This window comes from Pelophylax lessonae (assembly GCF_965119305.1).
Source record: "Pelophylax lessonae genome assembly, chromosome: 7".
In the NCBI taxonomy this organism is placed as follows: domain Eukaryota; kingdom Metazoa; phylum Chordata; class Amphibia; order Anura; family Ranidae; genus Pelophylax; species Pelophylax lessonae.
Window position 1 is genome coordinate 291,658,253 of NC_138774.1, and position 21,943 is coordinate 291,680,195.

The 21,943-nt window shown below is 46.1% G+C and overlaps 1 protein-coding gene across 1 annotated transcript in view; it reads right to left on the reverse strand.

The window, feature by feature from the left end:
• Positions 1–21,943, reverse strand: part of BTK (Bruton tyrosine kinase) — an 81,018-nt gene that overhangs the window by 33,199 nt on the left and 25,876 nt on the right. Inside the window, exons 3-6 of the mRNA XM_082263346.1 lie at positions 17,890–17,988; positions 15,557–15,622; positions 658–739; positions 145–273 (exon numbers count right to left, since the gene is read on the reverse strand). Coding sequence (XP_082119472.1) covers positions 145–273; positions 658–739; positions 15,557–15,622; positions 17,890–17,988 — 376 coding nt within the window. The remainder of the gene's footprint in view (positions 1–144; positions 274–657; positions 740–15,556; positions 15,623–17,889; positions 17,989–21,943) is intronic.

Below are 21,943 nucleotides of genomic sequence, written 5' to 3' on the forward strand. Positions count from 1 at the left end.
TATATATATAGATAGATATATGATGATAATATTAATATGAATAATATAAATAAATCATAAAAAAATGAATAATAACAATAAAATAAATAAATAATAAATAAATAATAAAAATTTTTTATATTATATTATACAAAGAAAACTAACTTCCGTTCGCATTGCGCAGTACATGGCACCCCAACGCGTTTTTTGCCGTCTGGGCGCAGCAAAGATACTGTCCATCTTGGTGAAACCGTGGATGAAATTTCTGAGCAATTTCACTATTAAAGCGGACAACTAAAAAGGAAAAAAAAAGATATTGGTTATGTTTTTTTTTTTTTTAACATCATTTTTATAGTTTTACTATTTCTCTTCATCACTAGATTCACCAAAAAAAAAAAAAGCAAAAACTTAAAAAGAAATATTCCCGTATAAAGTCCCCATAATGTATCTAATATGTTTATTTCCTATGGTCGTCAGCTCCGTCTAGTGGCTGTAATTAGGTATTTTCCTGAAATAGCTTAATTGGGAAAATACAGCATTATGATCACTAGATGGAGCTAGAAAGCGTATGAAATAAGCATATTAGACACATTTTGGGGGTATTTGGACTGTTTTTTTTTTTTTTTTTTTTTAATAGACCCCCTAAGTGTAAGTGAAAAAGTTTAAAGACATCCTTACTTAGTTTCAGTTGAGTAATCCAACGCCTTCGTAGATCCTCCGTTGGGGCGAAGATATAAAGCGGTCCATCATCATATACTATCTGAAAGAAAGAAAAAAAGAGGCTGTGTGACTGTGTGCAAAATAAGAGAAATAACAAAAAAATATTCACTCAGCTTAAATCAAAGCAGAATTATAAAGTGATTGTTCAACATTCAGAGATCATCGGTAAAAATCATCGTCCCAGAGGAGCAATGATAGCCTTGGCTGCTATGGGGCCCTGATAGGAGAAGGGGGCCCCACTATTGAAGTTGTTTAGGAAACTAAGCTAGAAAATATTAATATTACTGTTTAAGTATATATCACTGACACCAATGTTGGGGGTTATTATTGCATCCACTGACACCAATGTTGGGGGTTATTATTGCATCCACTGACACCAATGTTGGAGGTTATTATTGAGTCCACTGACATCAATGTTGGGGGTTATTATTGCTTCCACTGACATCAATGTTGGGGGTTATTATTGCTTCCACTGACACCAATGTTGGGGGTTATTATTGCTTCCACTGACACCAATGTTGGGGGTTATTATTGCTTCCACTGACACCAATGTTGGAGGTTATTATTGCTTCCACTGACACCAATGTTGGGGGTTATTATTGCTTCCACTGGCACCAATGTTGGGGGTTATTATTGTATCCACTGACACCAATGTTGGGGGTTATTATTGTATCCACTGACACCAATGTTGGGGGTTATTATTGTGTCCACTGACACCAATGTTGGGGGTTATTATTGCGTCCCCTGGCACCAATGTTGGGGGTTATTATTGCTTCCACTGACACCAATGTTGGGGGTTATTATTGCATCCACTGACACCAACGTTGGGGTTATTATTGCTTCCACTGACACCAATGTTGGGGGTTATTATTGCTTCCACTGACACCAATGTTGGAGGTTATTATTGCTTCCACTGACACCAATGTTGGGGGTTATTATTGCTTCCACTGACACCAATGTTGGAGGTTATTATTGCTTCCACTGGCACCAATGTTGGGGGTTATTATTGTATCCACTGACACCAATGTTGGAGGTTATTATTGCGTCCAATGACACCGATGTTGAGGGTTATTATTGAGTCCCCTGACACCAATGTTGGGCCCCTGACACCAATGTTGGGGGTTATTATTGCTTCCACTGGCACCAATGTTGGGGTTATTATTGCTTCCACTGACACCAATGTTGGGGGTTATTATTGCATCCACTGACACCAATGTTGGGGGTTATTATTGAGTCCACTGACATCAATGTTGGGGGTTATTATTGCTTCCACTGACACCAATGTTGGGGGTTATTATTGCTTCCACTGACACCAATGTTGGAGGTTATTATTGCTTCCACTGACACCAATGTTGGGGGTTATTATTGCTTCCACTGGCACCAATGTTGGGGGTTATTATTGTATCCACTGACACCAATGTTGGGGGTTATTATTGTATCCACTGACACCAATGTTGGGGGTTATTATTGTGTCCACTGACACCAATGTTGGGGGTTATTATTGCGTCCCCTGGCACCAATGTTGGGGGTTATTATTGCTTCCACTGACACCAATGTTGGGGGTTATTATTGCTTCCACTGACACCAATGTTGGGGGTTATTATTGCGTCCAATGACACCGATGTTGAGGGTTATTATTGCGTCCCCTGACACCAATGTTGGGCCCCTGACACCAATGTTGGGGGTTATTATTGCATCCACTGACACCAATGTTGGGGGTTATTATTGCTTCCACTGACATCAATGTTGGGGGTTATTATTGCATCCACTGACACCAATGTTGGAGGTTATTATTGCTTCCACTGACACCAATGTTGGGGGTTATTATTGCATCCACTGACACCAATGTTGGGGGTTATTATTGCTTCCACTGACATCAATGTTGGGGGTTATTATTGCATCCACTGACACCAATGTTGGAGGTTATTATTGCTTCCACTGACACCAATGTTGGGGGTTATTATTGCATCCACTGACACCAATGTTGGAGGTTATTATTGCTTCCACTGACACCAATGTTGGGGGTTATTATTGCATCCACTGGCACCAATTGCCGCCATTACTAGTTAAAATAGCACTGATTACTGTAGTAATGTCACTGGTACCCCCAAAAGTGTAAAAAATGTCAGTTAGGGGTCCACAATGTCGCAGTCCCGCTAAAAATCGCAGATCGCCGCCGTTACTAGTAAAAAAAAAAAAACCAATAAAAAAGACACAAATCTTTCCCCTAGTTTGTAGACGCATAACTTTTGCGCAAACCAATCAAAATACGCTTATTGCCATTTTTTTTAACCAAAAAATATGTGGCAGAAAACAAATTGGCCTTAAATTTATGAAGAAATTAAATTTTTTAAAACATTTTTTCTAACAGGACATGTTTTATAGCAGAAAGTAAAAAATATTTCATTATTTATTTTTCTAAATTGTCGGCCTTTTTTTTTTTTTTCTACTAAAAATATGGAGCAGAATACAAATTGGCCTAAAAATTTGATTTTTAAATTTTTTTTATTGGGAATGTTATATAGCAGAAAGTGAAAAATATTGTTTTTTTTTCAGAACTGTCGCTCTTTTTTTTGTTTATAGTGCAAAAAATAAAAATCGCACAGGTGATAAAATACCACCAAAAGAAAGCTCTGTTTGTGCGAAAAAAAAAGGACTTCAGTTTAATTTGGGTACAGCGTCGCACGACCGTGCAATTGTCCGTTAAAGTAACGCAGTGCCGAATTGCAAAAAAATGGCCTGGTCATTAAGGGGGGAAAATCTTCCGGGCCAGAACTGGTTTAACCACTTGCTGACCGGTCACGTTGACTGTACTGCGGCACAGTGGTTCGTTACCATCTGGCGACGTAGACCTACGACACCAGAGTTTCCCATCTCTCGGTGGCGCGCGCGCGCCGCCGGAGGCTCGCTCCCGCTGTGACTGAATACAGTCACAGTCGAGCCAGGGGAGGAGCAGCGGTGATCGCCGCCGCTCTTCCCCGATCATCGGGGGAATCGAGTCTGGGGGTCCGCCCGCTTGTGTAAACACAGCGGGCGGATCTCCTAAGTGACAGGCAGGGTTCAGCATAGCTGAACCTGCGATCTGTCCCTGTGTCACTCAGTCACCTCCCCCCACACACGTCAGTAAGCACCAGGCATACATTAACCCCTTCCTCTCCAATAAAAATTAACCCCTTCCCTGCCAGTGTCATTTTTACAGTAACAGTGCATATTTATAGCACTGATTACTGCAGTAATGTCACTGGTACCCCCAAAAGTGTCAAAAATATCAGTCAAGGGTCCGATCTGTCCGCCGCAATGTCGCAGTCCCGCAAAAAAAAAAAATTGCAGATCGCCGCCATTACTCGTTAAAAAAAAACCCACCAAAAATGACAAAAATCTTTCCCTTAGTAAACGCAATAACTTTTGCGCAAACCAATCAAAATACGCTTATTGCGATTTTTTTTACCAAACATATGTAGCAGAAAACAAATTGGCCTAAAATGATAAAAAATTTTGATTTTTACATTTTTTTGGGGGGGAATTTCATATAAAAAAATGTGAAAAATATTGTTATTTTTTCAAAATTGTCGCTCTTTTTTTGTTTATAGCGCAAAAAGTAAAAATCGCACAGATGATCAAATACCACCAAAAGAAAGCTCTGTTTGTGGGGTAAAAAGGACATCAATTTCATTTGGGTACAGCGTTGCATGACTGCGCAATTGTCCGTTAAATTAATGCAGTGCCGAATCGCAAAATATGGCCCGGTCAGGAAGGGGGTAAAACCTTCCGGTCATAAAGCGGTTAAAAATACGCTCATTGAGAATTTTTTTGTCAAGGACATGTAGCTAAATACATTTTGGCCTAAATATATGACAAAAATTGAATATATTGGATATTTTTTAACTGTCAAAGTAGAAAAATATTGTTATTTTTTCAAAATTGTCGCTTTTTTTATTAATATCGCAAAAAATGAAAATCGCACAGGTGATCAAATACCACCAATAGAAAGCTCTGTTTGTGGGAAAAAAAGGACGTAAATTTTGTTTGGGTACGGCGTCGCATGACCGCGCAATTGTCAGTTAAAGTCGCACAGTGCCGAATCGCAAAAAGTGGCCTGGAGGTAAAGCAGGAGAATCCTCCGGTGGTAAAGTGGTTAATAATACTTTTTTTTTTCTTTGTTTTGCAGCCCGGCCGGCACACAGATTTATGATTACCTTCCTGAAAAGAGCTGACCACGGTTTCAGTTTTTTTTTTTTCCCAGAGACATAAAAAGAGCTGGCTCAGATTTTTATAAATGACTTCCTCTTTACTTCCTCCTCATTAACCCCTTCCCAGCTACAGAGCCGTGCATCCAGCATCAGATATTTTGTTTTTATTTTTCTAGCTACGTGCAGCAGGCATAGTACTTGGAAGGTATTATCTCTCACACAGGTCATACTACTCCCCTCACAATGCTTTTCTCTCCATAAGGTTGGCACCATTTATGTTCAGACATCATCCGGGAATGACATCTAATTCCTGGGCTGAGATGCTGGCTCACAAACATGTAAATCCTTGCAATTCTGGGATGTGTTCACAAATGTCTGACACAGATCAGCCCCTTGCCTTGCGACATGCTGCAAAGTTACAATGTTGCAGTCTCATCACTGTGGTGGGGGGGGGGGGAGACTAAGGAAGTAGTTCTTTCTGCCTGGACCACATACCAGACTGACAAGATTGCAGCAAATGTATTTTAGGGAATGTTAGGACGGGTGTATAGTTGCGGCACTTGGCATCATTGGTGTCAGTGGGAGGAATAGTGTCCCATCATTGGTATCAGTGGGAGGAATAGTGTCCCATCATTGGTGTCAGTGGGAGGAATAGTGTCCCATCATTGGTATCAGTGGGAGGAATAGTGTCCCATCATTGGTGTCAGTGGGAGGAATAGTGCCCCATCATTGGTATCAGTAAGAGGAATAGTGTCCCATCATTGGTGTCAGTAGGAGGAATAGTGTCCCATCATTGGTGTCAGTGGGAGGAATAGTGCCCCATCATTGGTGTCAGTGGGAGGAATAGTGTCCCATCATTGGTATCAGTAAGAGGAATAGTGTCCCATCATTGGTGTCAGTGGGAGGAATAGTGCCCCATCATTGGTGTCAGTGGGAGGAATAGTGTCCCATCATTGGTATCAGTAGGAGGAATAGTGTCCCATCATTGGTATCAGTGGGAGGAATAGTGTCCCATCATTGGTGTCAGTGGGAGGAATAGTGTCCCATCATTGGTATCAGTGGGAGGAATAGTGCCCCATCATTGGTGTCAGTGGGAGGAATAGTGCCCCATCATTGGTGTCAGTGGGAGGAATAGTGTCCCATCATTGGTGTCAGTGGGAGGAATAGTGCCCCATCATTGGTGTCAGTGAGAGGAATAGTGCCCCATCATTGGTGTCAGTGGGAGGAATAGTGTCCCATCATTGGTGTCAGTGAGAGGAATAGTGCCCCATCATTGGTGTCAGTGGGAGGAATAGTGTCCCATCATTGGTGTCAGTGGGAGGAATAGTGCCCCATCATTGGTGTCAGTGGGAGGAATAGTGTCCCATCATTGGTGTCAGTGAGAGGAATAGTGTCCCATCATTGGTATCAGTAGGAGGAATAGTGCCCCATCATTGGTGTCAGTGGGAGGAATAATGCCCAATCATTGGGCATGTTTTCAGGAATCTATGTACAGCCCCTCCCACCAGCCATGATTTGCCTGTATTGCACAGAGGAGTAGAGAGAGCTAGAGATTAAATTATTGGGTCCAAAATGAAGTATGTCATGAAAACTGGAAGGTTTTATCCAAAAAGATAATTAGCAGGTTGATGGGGGTAGGGGAACAGGGAAAGCAAATATTAAACAGATTCAACTTCAGCTAAAATTCTCAAGTTGCCTCCAGAAGGATAAACTGGATGGACTCCTAGGACACGGGTACCAAAACTTGGTTCTCTGGGCCAAATCTTGTGTCAGTCCAGTTAAAAACCTGTTAGTCATTCCCGTCCAAAAATCATAGGCATTAATATAGATTTTATCTGAACCCCCGTTATGGGCCTCCACTTTCTGGGAAGACCTTCCTCACGACTTTAGAGGGTGCCTTGTAGGAAATGGGTCTAGTTGTGGGGTCAAGTACTGAGGGTTGGGTAGTTGGGTTGAGGTCAGGGTTTTGTGAAGGACACTTGAGTTCTTCCACACCAAACCCAAAAAAGCATGTCTTTATGATGCTGAACATCCCATTCCTAAACCATGGTCATTAATATGGAGTTTCCCCTATTCCTCTAGAGCAGTGCTCCCCAACCTTTTTATCGCCGCGGACCGGTCAACTTTTGATAATTTTTCCGTGGCCCGCTGGGGGGGGGGGGGGGAACATCAATGCAGACTGACCACAGCGTGCCCCCATCAATGCAGAGTGCCACAGCGTGCCCCCAATCAATGCAGAGTGCCAGAGCGTGCCCCCATCAATGCAGAGTGCCACAGCATGCCCCCAATCAATGCAGAGTGCCACAGCATGCCCCCAAACAATGCAGAGTGCCCAAGCATGCCCCCAATCAATGCACAGTGACCAGTGCACTTACCTGATTTGCAGTGCTCCCCAACCTTTTTATCGCCATGGACCGGCGGTCAACGTTTGATAATTTTTACATGGCCAGCTGAGGGGAGGGGGGGGGGGGACGTCAATGCAGAGTGACCACAGCGTGCCCCCAATCAATGCAGAGTGCCACAGTGTGCCCCCATCAATGCAGACTGCCCCAGCATGCCCCCAATCAATGCAGAGTGCCACAGCATGCCCCCAATCAATGTAGAGTGCCACAGCATGCCCCCAATCAATGCAGAGTGCCACAGCATGCCCCCAATCAATGCACAGTGACCACAGCATGCCCCCATCAATGCAGAGTGCCACAGCATGCCCCCAATCAATGCAGAGTGCCACAGCATGCCCCCAATCAATGCAGAGTGCCACAGCATGCCCCCAATCAATGCAGAGTGCCAAAGCATGCCCCCAATCAATGCACAGTGACCAGTGCACTTACCTGATTTGCAGCGGCGGCTTCTCCTCAGTCTCCCCGCGTCTCCTCGAGTCTTCCCTCCTCCTCCTTGGCCAATGGCATGGGTTCGCCTTTTGGCCAATCAGGAAACTCGTCTCGGACCCACTTCCTGATTGGCCAGGAGGAGGATCCGTGTGACAATAGCGAATATTCATTCGCTATTGTCACACAAATGGGTGGGCTCAGGGCGCACTGCTCTGCGCCCCGGGTCCACCCTTTTGCTGTTACATTTTTTTTTTTTCTAAAATGGAAATAATGTAATGTTCTTTGGGCGGACCGGTACCATTTGATCCATGGACCGGTACCGGTCCGCGGCCCGGGGGTTGGGGAACACTGCTCTAGAGCAGTGGTTTCCAAACTATGGCTGTGGGCCAGATGTGGCCCTTTGCTTTTTCTTTATCAGGCCCATAGGGCAGTTCCTCCCCAAGGCACAATTACTCCCACTGACACTAACGATGAGGCACCATTCTTTCTACTGACACCAACAATGGGACATGATTACTTCCACAGATACCAACAATGGGACATGATTACTTCCACAGATATCAACAATGGGACATTATTCCTTCCACTGACACCAACAAAGGGACATGATTACTTCAAATGAAACCAACAATGGGGTGCCATTCCTTCCACTGACCTCAACAATGGGGCGCCATATCTCCCACTTACACCAACGATGAAGCACCATTCCTTCCACTGACACCAACAGTGGCGCACCATACCTTGCCATGACACCAACAGCCCATTATTTCTTAAACTGACACCAACATCAAGCCACGGATTCCTCCTCCTACTGACCACAGACTATGTAATTTTTTTTTACTCCCACAGAACACCAAGCCTGAGACATTGTCCACTGACGTCAGGGCATATTTTCTTCCGCTGTCCACAGTCTGCCCCCCCCCCCAGGGTCTGAAGTAAAGTAAACTGGCCCTTTGTTTAAAAGGTTTGGAGACCCCTGCTCTAGAGCTATTATTATGGAGGTGGCCCACTCTGTGGCTATAACATCTTCCACTCACGTGGGAAGATTTTCCACAAGACTTTGGAGTGTGTCTTGAGGAATTTGTGACCATTTGTGATGTTGGATGAGAAGATTCCAATCACTGATCTAATTCTTCCCAAAGGTGTTTAGTAGGATTTATGTCAGGGTTTGTGCGAGACACTATACTAAACTGGTCAAACCATGTCTTTATGCCTTGATATGGAGCCCTTCTGCCCCATGACCATTAACCACTTGCAGACCGGTCACGTTGACTGTACTGCGGCAAAGTGGTTAGTTCCCATCCAGCGACGTAGACCTACGTCGCTGGACTCCTCCCCTGGTGGGCGGCGCACGCGCGCCGCCGGAGGCTCGCTCCCGCTGTATTCAGTCACAGCGGGAGTCGGGCCAGGGGAGGAGAGGCGGTGATCCCCTCTGCTCTTCCCCAATCGTCGGGGAATCGAGTGTGGAGATCCGCCCGCTTGTGTAAACAAAGCGGGCGGATCTCCTAAGTGACAGGTAGGGTCAGATTGCAGGATTCAGCATAGCTGAACCTGCGATCTGTCCCTGTGTCACTCAGTCACCTCCCCCCACACACGTCAGTAAGCACCAGGCATACATTAACCCCTCCCTCTCCAATAAAAATTAACCCCTTCCCTGCCAGTGTCATTTTTACAGTAACAATGCATATTTATAGCACTGATTACTGTAGTAATGTCACTGGTACCCCCAAAAGTGTCAAAAATGTCAGTCAAGGGTCCGATCTGTCCGCCGCAATGTCGCAGTCCCGCAAAAAAAAAAATCACAGATCGCCGCCATTCCTTGTTAAAAAAAACACCAAAAATGACAGAAATCTTTCCCTTAGTTAGTAAACGCAATAACTTTTGCGCAAACCAATCAAAATCCGCTTATTGCGATTTTTTTTACCAAAAATATGTAGCAGAAAACAAATTGGACAAAAATGATAAAAAATTTAGATTTTTACATTTTTTGGGGGGGGAATTTCATATAAAAAAATGTGAAAAATATTGTTATTTTTTCAAAATTTTTGCTCTTTTTTTGTTTATAGCGCAAAAAGTAAAAATCGCACAGGTGATCAAATACCACCAAAAGAAAGCTCTGTTTGTGGGAAAAAAAGGACGTACATTTTGTTTGGGTACGGCGTTGCATGACCGCGCAATTGTCAGTTAAATTTGCACAGTGCCGAATCGCAAAAAGTGGCCTGGACGTAAGACAGCAAAATCCTCCGGTGGTAAAGTGGTTAAGCTGGTCAAACCATGTCTTTATGGAGTTGGCTTTGTACAGAGGAGCACAGTCATGCTGGAACAGAAAAGGGTGTTCAGTGGGGGTTGAGATCCAAAGGTGTTCAGTAGGTTTGAGGTCCAAAATCATAGTTATTATAAAGGAGTTGGTCCCCCTTTGTGGCAATACAATCCTCCACTCTTCTGGGAAGGCTTTCCACAAGTTTGCAGGGTATCTATTGGAATTTATACCCATGTGTAAGGTCAAATACTTATGTTGAAAGAGAAGACCTGGTCCACAATCAGGTATCCAATTCCTCCCAAAGGTGTTCAGTAGGATTAAAGTCCTGGATTTGTGTGGGACAATGGAGTTCCTTCACAATAAACTGGTCAAACAATATCTTCATGCATTGATATGGAGCCCCGTTCCCCCTATGGTCATTAATATGGAGTCATCCCTCTTTGTGGCTTTGACATCCTCCACTCTTTTGCAAAGGTTTTCTTGAACAGTTTGGTCGGTGTCTGTGGGAATTGGTGCCCAGTGTGAGGTCAAGAACTGATGTTGGATGAGAATGCTACCCATCAGCATTCCAATTCATTCCAAAGGTGTTCGGTAGGGTTGATGAGGTCAGAGCTCTGTAGAGGACATTCAAGCTCCTCCACACTCAACTGGTCTGTCAGAAGCGTGTAACGCATCTGTTGCTGGTCTCATTTCAGCATCCTGGTTCTGGCTAAGCTGCACTCTCTCTGTCTAACTGTCCACCTGAAGGGTGATTTATGGAGCCTCTGGGTGGTGACAAAACATTTTTTAGGCCTGCCAAGCCCTTAGTGTCATGCTTGTGATAGTGTTTGCAACACCTACTTCAAGCTCCCTGTTTGCCTGCCTTGTTCCCGTGCCAAGACCTTTACCATCACCTGATGGCTGCCCTGCAAGCAGTGGCGGCTGGTGCTCCATGGGCGCCCCCGACCACACCAGCCCGCACACCATATCCCTGAGGTCGCCAGCACACTCAACCTGGTCATGTGGAGGGCAGGCAGGCAGCAGCAGCTTCCACCTCAGTCTCCTGCTTTTCCTCTTTCCTCCTTGGCCAATGGCATGGCTTCTGCTTTCGGCCAATCGGGAAACGGGTCTCAGGACCCACTTACTGATTGGCCAGGAGGAGGATCCGTGTGACAATAGACAATATTCATTCTCTATTGTCACACAACTGGGTGGACTCAGGGCGCAGTGCTCTGTGCCCCGAGCCCATCCTTTTTTTAACGCCTATTAGAGCCTCTGGCTCTAATCACGTGCTTCAAAAAAAAAAAAAAAAAGAACCCCATTGGAATCCATGCGTCCGGCGCTCTGCATGTAGATTAGGGGGCCGGATGCATGGATGGGGGGGCGGCGTCCCTGCGCCCCCATTGAACGGGCCACCACTGCCTGCCAGCTAGTTTGGATTCCCTTGTTATTGCCCTCAGATTGGACTTTGGACCACTCTCTGAACTCAGCCTGCTTTATGACCACAGATTTGATCCTGACTACTCTCTGAACGTTGCCTGCCCTGAACCCGGACTGCCATTGGGCCACTCTGCCTTGTCAGCCAACTGCAAGTACCGATTTGCTGTGCTTAGGTCATGCCTACCCCAGCGTGGTAGCAAGGCACTATGGCATTGTGTATAAGACCTGGGGGCAACTGAGTACCAGGAGGCCTGCATGCCTTATGGGAAAGAGGATGCTATAGGTGAAGAACACATGCCCAGCTATAATGCCTGACCATCAATGCTAGGGGTAGGCATTGTCAAACCATGTCTTGATGGAGCTGGCTTTGTCCACAGAGGCCCAGTCATGGTGGAACAGAAAAGGGTCTTCACCAAACGGTTACCACAAGGTTGGAAGATGTAACGCTCATGCGTTTTTTGTTAGTGAATGGATTTGCAGCTGCAGAATTGTTACACTCAGTAGTCGTGTAGAGATTCTGTTGAACAACATATCCAACTCTCAGGACTTCATCACCGTGCACAGCCTGGTTATGCAATATACATACACTCTATATGATGTTCCTGGAGTGATAGAATATATGATAGTATAGAGGTGAGAGACAGGCGATAGTATGGTGAGCACTCAGTAATAGTATTCAAGAGAGTGGTAGGTGATGGTAGTATGCAGATAGGTTCTAACAATCATGTATAGAAGATAGAGTAACCCAGTGCAAAGATAGTTGATGGTAGTCCCAAGAGCTCACAATCTATGCAGATGATAGGAGTAGCTTAGATAGAGATAGTCTTGATATATGCAGTAGATGATAGTGAAGTAAAGTTAGTAAGGGATCCCCTGTGGGGTACTTATCACTAGAACGTTAGCAGTAGCAAAGTGCAGTAGTAAGGAGTGATCCGGTAGCGAGATACGGGATCCGTAGCGAGGTTCCGGTTCAGTTCAGGTAAAGGGTATAGCTGGAAGCTCCGGCAGCACAAGACAAGGTAAGCATCAAGGCACATTGAACGAACACATGTGAGTGAAAGCTGGTGGTTTAAATAGCTGTTCAGTCCGGCGCCTCATGATGATGTCAGCACTCTTAAAGGGAAACACACCTATATGTGCTTCATCTACCTAGGTAGATGGAACGCACCCGGAAATGATGTGATAGGAAGGCACTGAGAGTGCCAGGATCTTACAGAAGAGCGCAATTGTCTACAATGTCTTGGTGTTCTGTAGCATTACCAGTACCCTTCACCAGAAACACTTGAACCCCACTATGTTGAGTTCACGTACCTTTGTCTATAAAGTATATTTTTTCTAAAAGAGGTGAAACCTTTCATTTTAGGGAGGTATTCTTATACTAATTTAATTAAAAGATCATCAATATTATCTTCTTAGAAATATATTAATTTACATTTAATTATGCATCAGTGAAGCAATTTAAACCGAAGGGGAGGTTTTCTCATTTCCTCTTTACAAAAAGCATAATTGCACGCACAGTTACAAAAAGTACAAAGAGCAATAAAGAGTAATCAAATGTGAAATCTGTTACTTGTGGGCGCATACAGTATATTTAGCATGACAATGGAGTTTTCAAAAAGTATCTTGAGATATAGAAGTGAAAAATAACGCTAAGATTAGGAGACCACATGGCAGATGTTTTTTACGGTCTGTTGAGCACAGTTTTTGTTTTTCCCCCCCAGACGATGTTCAGAATAATTATAGTCTGGGGTTCATTGTTATTGGCAAAGTAACTTTCGAATTGCTGTAGTGTAGCATACTGTTCTATATGTAAAAGAGAGAAAAAAATTGAATGTAACAAAAACATTTATCTACCGTGGAGGTAGCCTTAGAAGATGATGAAACTCAAGATCCTCACGCCAGGGCCTAGTGCCGGGACAAGGTCAACCGGTGCCCAAGGCGAAGATGAGAAACGTTGGATAAAGAGTTCTCACCTTTCTCCACCCCCCAGTACACAAAGCTCACCCCTCCTCCCACCCTCTCACTACAGAGCTCCCCCCACCTCTAGCTTACCCCCAAGAACAGATGTTCCCCCCCTCCTCCCCAGTACACAGCTTCCCCACCCCAATGTACAGACCTTCCCTCCCCACCTAGTACCCCCAATACACAGACCTCCCCTACCTTCCAGCATCCCCCCAATACACAGGGCACTCACAAAATACATAGATCTCCCCCACGTCCCAGCACCCTCCAATGCACAGGCTTCCCCCCACCTCCTAGCACCTCCCAAAACATAGAGCTCCCCCCAACTTCAAGCACCACCAAGTACACAAAGCTCACCCCTTCTCCCACCGCCCACTTCTAGCCTCCCCCCGAGAACAGTTGTCCCCCCCCTCCCCAGTACAGAGCTCCCTCACCAAGGAGCACCCCCCAGTGTACAGACCTTCCTTACCTCTTAGCACCTCCAATGCACAGAGGTCCCCCAGCTACCAGGATTGCCCAATACACAGATCTCCCACCATCTAGCACGCCCCCAAATACACAGATCTTCCCCACCTCCTAGAACCCCCTATACACAGATCTTCCCCACCTCCTAGCACCCCCTATAACACAGAGGTCCCCCACTTCCAAGCGCCCCCCAATACACAGAGCTCCCCCACCTCCTAGTACCCCCTAAAACAAAGAGCTTCTGACCCCAGCACCCTCAATACACTGAGCTCCCACCACCTCCTAGCACCCCCAAAAACACAGAGGTCCCCCACCTCCCAGCATGCCCCCCCCCCATACACAGATCTCACTCCACCTCCTAGAACCTCCCAATACACAGAGCTCTGACCAACTCCTAGCACCCTCTAAAACACGGATCTCACCCACCAGCATCCCCCCACTACACAGATCCCCCCCCTCATCTCCTAGTACCTCCCAATACACAGAGCTCCCCCACCTCTTAGCACCCCCTAAAACAAAGAGCTTCCCATCCCAGCACCCCTAATACACAGAGCTCCCACCACCTCCTAGCACCCCCTATAACACAGAGGTCCCCCACCTCCAAGAGCCCCCCCAATACACAGAGCTCCCCCACCTCCTAGCACCCCCTAAAACAAGGAGCTTCTGACCCCAGCACCCTCAATACACAGAGTTCCCACCACCTCCTAGCACCCCCTATAATACAGAGGTCCCCCCCTCCAAGCACCCCCCAATACACAGAGCTCTGACCACCTCCTAGCAGCCCCTAAAACACAGCTCTCCCCCACCTCCCAGCATTTTCCCAATACACAGAGCACTGCCTACCGACCTAGCACCCCCTAAAACACAGAGCATCCCCACCTCTTAATACAAGGCAGGGCTGGATTACCCACAAGACAACCAAAGTAGTAAGCCTTGGATCCAGTGGGTGTGAGTGCTTGATTAAGCATGTCTTAAATTACACAGCCACTGTTCCCCTAAACTAGCCATTCTCACTTCTTTTTAATACAGGACTAAAAATTAAAAAAAAAAATATATGCGTTTACTATTAATGATGTAATTGTCTCTTGACACTTACAGTATTAAACAAAGGAACACGGCTATCTTTAGACTTCAGAAAAAATTTGGACCTTTATTATATTTTTTTAATGTACTGTATGTAGAATTAAAAATTTGTCAGCAGCCATGAACTAAATTTAGGGCCACATGGCCATATTCAGCTAATGTCTTGACCCAATTTGGCCATGTAGCTTATATTACGTCAATGATGTCACCAGCATTGCCATCCCTTTGTTACGTGTCACAGCTGCTGGTGACATCATTGACCCAATATAAGCTACATGGCCAAATTTGGTCAAAGTAATTTGCTGAATATGGCCATGGGGCTCTAACTTTAAGTTGGTGCACACAACTTCCATAGAGCTTGTTTCATCTGAATGAAAAGGAGTTACTGCAGAGTTTACTCCATGTGCACACCGAATCCTATAGTGAATCCTATAGTGTACTATAACCAGAGCCAGTCCGATGGGCAGGCAGAAGAAGTAGCCTTTAGCAAGGAGGGGGGATGCAAAAATGTTCAGCTTTAATTACTAAGACAAACTCTAGGCTTAATAGAGTACCATGCTAATATGTTGGTGCACCCTTCGCTACAAGAAAATCAACTGTTCCGGAGAAGTCCGTGGCTTTTTTGGTTATTTGTTATATAGTCTTACCTGGAATGGGTATGGAAATCGCTCTATGATAGAGATCTGTTCGGTATCTGCAAATTCATCTCTGTGCTTAAAAGGGAAAAAAATGATGGTAATAAAAGAGTTCAAAGTATTCAGACATGCAAAACGGAACTTTAATTCTTTTGTGATCAAAGGTCATTAAAGAGTAGATGTGCAGGCCAAATATAGCAGCATCAATAGACTTTGGTTAACTTGACAACGACTCATTTGCATAACAAAATAATTTTTTTTTAATACAAAGGCTTTTGTTTTGTACAATCTTTAAATAGAAACCGGGCAGAGCAACGAGTTGTCATGAGTTGACAAATACACAAAAATGTAAAAAAATATATATATATATTATTAGTACTGTAATTGTCTCTGACACTGATAGTATTAAACAGGGGAACACGGCTATTTTCAGACTGCAGAGCTATCTCCAGGCTAAAGGCTTATTTTCTTGGGGAAGTCTTTATCCTGGATGTGATCGCTATGTCATAGATGACATGTTTGATAACCCCTAAATGCTAATTTCTCAATCCATGTACGTTATCTCGTCAGCACTCTGTCCCAATACATGTATATTAACCTCTCAGCACCCAGTACCCAGCTCATGTAGGTTCACTCAGCACTCGGTACCCAAAGCTTTAACTTTCCTGCACCTATTCTTTTGCTTATGTGTACTTACCCCTCTGCGGCATGTCACCAACACATGTGGTAAACCTCAGCAGACAGTCCCTGGCACATGTGTAATTATCCTTGCCTTTGGTCCAGTCCAAATAGTGGTCTCCAAACTGTTGTCCTTTGCTTGCCTTTATCCAGCCTTCTAGGACACTATTCCTCCAACTGACACTAATGATGGCACACTATTACCGTCTCTGACAATAATGATGGGACACTATTCCTCCCACTGATACCAATTATGAGGAACTATTCCTCCCACTGACACCAATGTTTGGGCACTATTCCTCCCACTGATACCAATGATGGGGCACTATTCCTTTCTCTGACACCAATGATGGGGAACTATTCCTCCCACTGATACCAATGATGGGGACTATTCCTCCCACTGATACCAATGATGGGGAACTATTCCTTCCACTGATACCAATGATGGGGACTATTCCTCCCACTGATACCAATTATGAGGAACTATTCCTCCCACTGACACCAATGTTTGGGCACTATTCCTCCCACTGATACCAATGATGGGGCACTATTCCTTTCTCTGACACCAATGATGGGGAACTATTCCTCCCACTGATACCAATGATGGGGACTATTCCTCCCACTGATACCAATGATGGGGAACTATTCCTTCCACTGATATCAATAATGGGCACTATTCCTCCCACTAACACCAATGATGGGGAACTATTCCTCCCACTGAAACCAATGATGGGGCACTATTCCTCCCACTGATACCAATGATGGGACACTATTTCTCCCACTGATGCCAATGATGGGACACTATTCCTCCCACTGATGCCAATGATGGGGTACTATTCCTCCCACTGATACCAATGATGGGGCACTAGTCCTCACACTCATACCAATGATGGGGCATGGTTCCTTCCACTAACAGCAATGATGGGGCAATATTCCTCCCAATAATACCAATGATTGGCGCTATTCTTCCCACTGATACCAATGATGGGACACTATTCCTCCCACTGACACCAATAACGAGGCACTATTTTTTCCACTGATACCAATGATGGGGCACTATTCCTCCCAATCATACCAATGATGGGGACTATTCCTCCCACTAATACCAATGATGGGACACTATTCCTTCCACTGACACCAATGACGTGGAACTATTCCTCTCACTGATACCAATGATGGGCTACTAATTCCTCCACCAATATCAATGATGGGGCACTATTCCTCCCACTGATACCAATGATTGGCGCTATTCCTCCCACTGATACCAATGATGGGGCACTATAACTCCACTATTACCAACGATTGGCACTATTCCTCCCACTAACACCAATGATGGGGCACTATTCCTCTCACTGACACCAATGATGGGGCACTATTCCTCCCACTGACACCAATGATGGGGCACTATTCCTCCTACTGATACCAATGATGGGGCACTGTCCTCTTACTGATACCAATGATGGTGCATTTTATACTACCAGTGGCCACAGTCCCGCCCCCCTAAAGCCTGAAGGACAGTAAACTGGCCCTTTGTTTAGAAAGTTTGGAGACCCCTGGTCCAATGAAATACAGAACAACCCCCTCCCCTGTATAGGATCTCCTACAAGATGATCAAGTGTCAACTAACCTATTGCCATATAGCATTGGAGTGCATAAAGCCTACTTACCAGTATTTGCCTTTCTGGTGGTGGGTTTTCCTCTGGTTCTACACATTCTACACAGACCACCTTTTCTAAGTCGACGGACCCCTTTTTACTTCCACGACGCTGTCAATAAAAGAACATAAAGTAAAAACTCTGCAGAGTTTTTAAATAATTCAACTCTGTTTTAATAATTCAAAGTGACTTTTTGTAATGTTCCGTTGGTGAATTAAAGCTAAACGCCTAAATTACATACATATACGGGGCTGTTTTGTATTTTTGGCCATCCAATCCTGAGATTTACATGGTCCTTCCACACAGCACAGCTCTGTCTGTCAGGGCAGAACACATTATTGTTCTCTGTTTCAGTTACCACCCCAAGCCTGTGACTGGACAGTGAAAGAAGAAGTAGCACACTGATGAGCTCAGCTCTCTGTCACTCTGCTGTTCCTCCTATCAGCATATCTCTAGTTAGCACATGAGCACAGCAGCACAGGCATGAATGGAGCCTTGGTATACCTCCAATCATTGGGAGCTCATCCTTATTGGCCCCAATCTGCCCCTTAATACCCCTTTGGCCCTTATGCAACCCTGGGCATTTAGCCCCGATCTATTAGAGGCTAAGGAGCTATGCACCCAGAGAGGAATGCCTAGAGGGCAAACTTGCATTCCAGGCATGAGTCCCAGGAAACATATTGCCCCAAACATTAGTCCTGTTCAGTGCACAATCCAGTCCTAAAAAACGTCAGCAGCAGTCAGGCTCTCATAGAGTTTTACAGGCTGTCAGCGGCCTGGATAAAAAGTGCACCTGTGCCTTCTACCTGCACCAAAAGTCCAAGATCTCATGCACCGGGGCTAAATGTACCGGATACACTTTGCTCTTTTCAACCTGAAGACATGGAGGGAACTGCTGTATACTTTGCGAGGCCTTGCACACCATGGTATGGTCTAGATCCCTAGGAAGCTTCCGTTACGCAGCAGGCCCTAATATAGGGACCCTGCCGCTTAGAAGGGCAAACCATACAGCCACTGGTCTGACCCTTTGACAGAACCTCTGTCACCAGCCACAACCACCACCTCCTCAACATGAAGGCCTTGCACACCATGGTATGGTCTAGATCCCTAGGAAGCTTCCGTTACGCAGCAGGCCCTAATATAGGGACCCTGCCGCTTAGAAGGGCAAACCATACAGCCACTGGTCTGACCCTTTGACAGAACCTCTGTCACCAGCCACAACCACCACCTCCTCAACATGAAGGTTACACTTTGCTCCCCATTCACGTTCACATTAGGAGCTCACTCTCATTCTCTTCGCAAGTAAATCAGACCAGAATCTGGTACTCAATCAGAACTTTCTTTACTTAAATAAAAGGCATTAGGTCAACAGTTCCATTGCATCTTCACATCACAGTTCTTCAATTGTAACATAAGTGAGGCAATGTGTCGGCAAACATGGGAGTACGCTTTCTCTCCTTGCTATAAATTATATGCTGCCACTGCAAACACTTTTTTGAGGACAACAACCGCCAAAGTCCCAATCTGTAGGCTTGTCAGCCCTTCCATATGACGCCAGTCATGTTTAAGGGGGAGTGGTTGCCAAGTACTGTCCTCTTTGCCCCTGAAGCAGCCGGCCTATCCCCGTTGAAACCGGTCAGACGTACACACTCCCCTGACGACGTCATCGTTGACGGAACGCGGGACTGGGACACGTGACGTCATCGCGCCGAGGACGCAGCGGCCATCTTTTTGGTTAGAAACCGGATTTCATACACATGCTGATGCTACTCTGCAAAATTGTGAGTTTATCAGCCTTTTTATTAATAAAATCTGCTTGAATCTAAAACGTAATACTCTATGACCATTTCTTGTATTTCTGTGGCCTTCTTTTGAGCGTCCTTCCCTGGGAATTTGATTATTTAGCGATACCATCTGTTCCATGGGAGTGTCAGTTGGGGACAAGGAGACCTGGATGAGCCTATTGTGGGATACATGAATGCTCTGTTATTATCAGCCGGATGGTAAGAGGCAGTGTGATTGGTGGTGGTGTTACTTATCTGCCAAATCAGCTGACTCCTGCAGATGGACTATTTGGACTGATATATACTTGCCTATAGCGCTGCACCTCCCTTTATGATTTTAGGCGTACACACTACCCACCCCCTTGGTCATCCTCCTCCCCCCCCCCCCTGGTGATGGAACAATCATTCATGGACTTTTGGGACTTGCAAATTTACATATGAATAATCGATGACTTGGACACTCCCTATGAACTCACTGGATGGATGAGTATACTTCATTTATTTCAATCATCATTTCCAGTACCTCGGTTCCTTTTCCTGCTATTGTGGAGGATATACAATGGAACAATAATGTATCTATGATGTGCGAGGGAGGCCTCATTGTGCACACAGTTTACTGAGATTTATACATGAGATTTTATTGACTTTGCTGTTTGGTGAACACTTTGCTTCCTCTGGACCACATGCAGACCTTTCCTCCCACCATGGATGTGATCTATTGTATCACCAGGAATTTACCAAAGTCATCATCTGTACTGGGAGGGAGGGAGTTGGGTGGAGAGCTCTGTACTGTGGGAAATTGGAGGGAGAGCTCTGTACTGGGTGGGTGGTAGTTGAGAGGCGAGCTCTGTACTGTAGAGTGGTTGGGGGAGAGCTCTGTACTGGGGAGGGGGGATAAGGGAGAGCTCTGTACTGGGAGAGGGGATGGGAGGGCGAGCTCTTTACTGGGTGAGAGGTAGTTGGGGGAGAGCTCTGTACTGGGGAGGGGGGTTCAGGGAGAGCTCTGTACTGGGTGGGCGGTAGTTGAGAGGAGAGCTCTGTACTGGGGAGGGGTTGGGGGAGAGCTCTGTACTGGGGAGGGGGGTTAAGGGAGAGCTCTGTACTGGGAGAGGGGATGGGGGGGAGAGTTCTTTACTGGGTGAGAGGTAGTTGGGGGAGAGCTCTGTACTGGGGAGGGGGGTTCAGGGAGAGCTCTGTAATGGGTGGGCAGTAGTTGAGAGGAGAGCTCTGTACTGGGGAGGGGTTGGGGGAGAGCTCTGTACTGGGGAGGGGGGTTAAGGGAGAGCTCTGTACTGGGAGAGGGGATGGGGGGAGAGCTCTTTACTGGGCGAGAGGTAGTTGGGGGAGAGCTCTGTACTGGGGAGGGGGGTTAAGGGAGAGCTCTGTGCTGGGAGAGGGGATGGGGGGGAGAGCTCTTTACTGGGTGAGAGGTAGTTGGGGGGAGAGCTCTGTACCAGGAGAGGAGTTGGGGGAGAGCTATGTACTGGGTGGGAGGGAGGGAATTGGGGGGAGAGCTCTGTACTGGGAGGGAGGTAGTTGAGAGGAGAGCTCTGTACTGTAGAGGGGTTGGGGGAGAGCTCTGTACTGGGGAGGGGGGTTAAGGGAGAGCTCTGTACTGGGAGAGGGGATGGGGGGAGAGCTCTTTACTAGGTGAGAGGTAGTTGGGGGGAGAGCTCTGTACTGGGGAGGGATTTGGGGGAGAGCTCTGTACCAGGAGAGGAGTTGGGGGAGAGCTATGTACTGGGTGGGAGGGAGGGAGTTGGGGGGAGAGCTCTGTACTGGGAGGGAGGTAGTTGAGAGGAGAGCTCTGTACTGTAGAGGGGTTGGGGGAGAGCTCTGTACTGGGGAGGGGGGGTTAAGGGAGAGCTCTGTACTGGGAGAGGGGATGGGGGGAGAGCTCTTTACTAGGTGAAAGGTAGTTGGGGGGAGAGCTCTGTACTGGGGAGGGGGGTTCAGGGAGAGCTCTGTACTGGGAGGGAGGTAGTTGAGAGGAGAGCTCTGTACTGTAGAGGGGTTGGGGGAGAGCTCTGTACTGGGGAGGGGGGTTAAGGGAGAGCTCTGTACTGGGAGAGGGGATGGGGGGAGAGCTCTTTACTAGGTGAAAGGTAGTTGGGGGGAGAGCTCTGTACTGGGGAGGGATTTGGGGGAGAGCTCTGTACCAGGAGAGGAGTTGGGGGAGAGCTCTGTACTGGGTGGGAGGGAGGGAGTTGGGGGGAGAGCTCTGTACTGGGGAGGGATTTGGGGGAGAGCTCTGTACATGTAGAGGAGTTGGGGGAGAGCTC